At 45.2% G+C, this 3,012-nt stretch overlaps 1 protein-coding gene across 1 annotated transcript in view; it reads right to left on the reverse strand.

Moving 5' to 3' along the window:
* The window catches only part of NOX4 (NADPH oxidase 4), a gene marked incomplete at its 3' end in the record, with an annotated part of 30,924 nt that overhangs the window by 6,594 nt on the left and 21,318 nt on the right, over positions 1-3,012 (reverse strand). Inside the window, exon 7 of the mRNA XM_010150489.1 lies at positions 636-716. Within this exon, the coding sequence (XP_010148791.1) occupies positions 636-716 (81 nt within the window). The remainder of the gene's footprint in view (positions 1-635; positions 717-3,012) is intronic.

The raw sequence follows: 3,012 nt of genomic DNA on the forward strand, positions 1-3,012 counted from the left end.
TGCACTAATGTCTGAACCTACATCCACAAAGGAAACTTCAGAGACATTCATGGACCAGATTTTCACAGAGTGTAACTCGTGGAAGACAATCTGCCTTGCGGTAGAGCTGGGCTTGTTTGTGCCAGATACGGACCTGACCACCAGCTTCATGGCACCTGAACACTGGTCTGATGTTTGCGAAAACAAGAAGAAAAACCAGCAAATTCTGTATCATAGCAACAATAAAGAGAATTAGGGAGAGGCTGTTCCTTCCCTCTCCTTAGGAGTCAAAACGGAAAGTAGAGAGGAAAGTGAAAGGGATGAGTAGCTTTGCTTCACATTCTCCTCTCAGCAGCCAGGAAAGAGAGGGCAGAAAAGAACAATAAGGTTTTCTTGATTTCCCACAAGGAAGTGGTAAAATGGACAAGGAATAGAATTGCAAGTGAAGTTGCTTGTGCTAGCTGGCTGTACTAATACACAATTCACCAAGCTACAGCCTGAACTTTATTTAAACAATAATCATTGAGAAACTGAAGAGCATCTTGTCAAGAAGTTGGCCCACTGTGCACAAGCAAGCTGGGGAGAGACAGGAATCAAGGGAACTGCTCCTCCTGGTTGTGCTTCAGGAAAAGGGACAGTGTTTTCCGTCTACTTACCCAGAAACATGCAGTATCAGCAGCATATAGAAGACAAAGAAAAGGTTGTGTGTATACCAGAAGATGTCATAGTTTGAAACCCTGAAAAGAATAAACCATGGTTCAATGCTGTTTCACTCAGATAGAATCACTGCTAATAAAAGCAGATCTGTGCACACAGGACATCATTATACACCATGTAGTCATGTAGGACACTCAAAGCCCAGCATTTATTCCTACAAGCACACTACACGTGCAAGCAATTAAGTGTTGAGAAGAACAGGTGACTGGCACAGAAGCAAAAAATTGAGGAAGAGAGATGAAGGTTACAGAAGTACAGCACCAGCTGAAGAACTCTTCCTTCATTAGGAGACTTCACTGCTTTCCCAAGTCCTGCTTAGTGCCTGTCAGATCCTTATAGCTAGAATAGTACTTCAGTCTGCAGGCTCAAAACTCTAGTGTTTTGCGTTCTCCCTGCCCCTATACAGGCTTGTGGTGTTTAATGTGTCATTACGTGTACAACATACAAAAAGGTAGTACAGACAGCAGCAGGAGGGCTGGTGGGAAAGGTAAAAGAAACTTGGGAGGGGATAGAGTGGAAGAAGATGCAGGAAAAAAGGGAACTAGAGCAAGGAAACAGTAAGAGGACAGGAAACCACATATGGTGGGGCTCTAGGATTGATGTTCTTGGGAGGAACAAGAGGAACATTACCACTGTGAGGATCAGCAGAGGTGAAGGGGAAAGAGGACTTCCTTTCATCAGTAATCTGTTAGGTAATGTAAAAACAACCAAGACCAAAGAAAATACCCATCTAGAACTGTTTTCTGTTAAGCTTGTTTGTTTTTTCTTGAGTAAAATAGTCACCAAAAAACAACCACCACCAAATGGTTAAGAAAATACTCTACTTCATAGCACACAAACACACCTCTCACAGTACACAGCATGGTAGGAAACTTCCTTCCAAAACCAAAAACCCTACCCCCATTCATAAGCCAAAGCAATTATTAAATAAAAAACAACCTTAACTCTGAGAACATAGTTTAAGAAGCTACTCCTCTGACATAGCCAACTTTGTTCAGAGTATTTTCCCCTCCTATGATCTTTTACATAAACAGCTAACTTTTGCTTCTGTACATCTGAAATGTATATTGTATTGGGGTTGTGTGGCAAGGTTTTGGTAGGGAGGGGGGTACAGGGGTGGCTTCTGTGAGAAGCTGCTGGAAGCTTCCCCTATATAAGATAGAGCCAATGCCAGCTGGCTCCAAGATGCCAAGGCCAGCTGGCGCCAAGATGGCCCCACCGCTGGCCAAGCAATGGTGGTAGTGCCTCTGGGTTAATCCGTTTAAGAAGGGGAAAAAAAGCCCTTCTGTGCAGCAGCAACTGCAGCCAAAGAGAGGAGTGAGAACATGTGAGACAAACAGCCCTACAAACCCCCAGGTCAGTGGAGAAGGAGTACCGGAGGTGACCCGAACAGAGATTCCCCATCAGCCCGTGGTGGAGCCCATGGTGAGGCCGGCTGTGCCCTGCAGCCATGGAGGGTCACGGGGGAGCAGAGACCCACCTGAAGCCCGGGGAGGACCCCACGCCAGAGCAGGGGGATGCCTGAAGGAGGCTGTGAGCCCGTGGGCAGCCCGTGCTGGAGCAGGCTCCTGGCAGGAGCTGTGGCCCCATGGAGAGAGGAGCCCAGGCTGGAGCAGGTTTGCTGGCAGGACTGGTGACCCTGGGAACCCATGCTGAAGCAGCTGCTCCTGAAGGATGGCACCCCATTAAAGGGACTCATGTGACATTTGTTTCTGTCAATACAGGACTTACTTGTTTTCTTTCTCAAAATAATTCTGATAATCTGAGGATTACCAAAATAAAATCCAAGCAGGGGCAGTTCTACAGAACCCAGCAACAGCAAGGGGGTCTGAAACTCCCCCTTCACCCTGCCATCTCTCCCCCATTCAGCACCACGCTAACACTTTTTCCTCCTTGAGGAACCATTTCCAACTACTCACACCCTGGTAGCATTTACATGCAGTCACTCAGCATCTGCAAGGAGTTGTGGGAGTGAACATCAGTAAGATGGAAACAAAGGAAGAAGCACAATGAGAAAGCATAAAGCGAATAACATTTACCCCCAGACCTGAAACAGGTCTTGGAGCTCAGGATTAATTTGGTATTTTGTTACAATACTAAAAGCTGTACACTGAATTAATTTTTATTGGATCTTAAACATTTTCTTCAGAAAGCACCAATTTTTCAAAATTTCAGTGATGGAAAGTCAATCCCAGCTTCTGACGTATTGTTTTCAACAACCATTTATTACTACTGACTAAAATTACTGTACACTTCTTGTCCAAATATGCCTAAATATCAGCTTCCAGCCAGTTGCACAGTTTATTCTTCTTTTCA

This window comes from Eurypyga helias, unplaced genomic scaffold (assembly GCF_000690775.1).
Source record: "Eurypyga helias isolate BGI_N326 unplaced genomic scaffold, ASM69077v1 scaffold6244, whole genome shotgun sequence".
NCBI lineage: Eukaryota > Metazoa > Chordata > Aves > Eurypygiformes > Eurypygidae > Eurypyga > Eurypyga helias.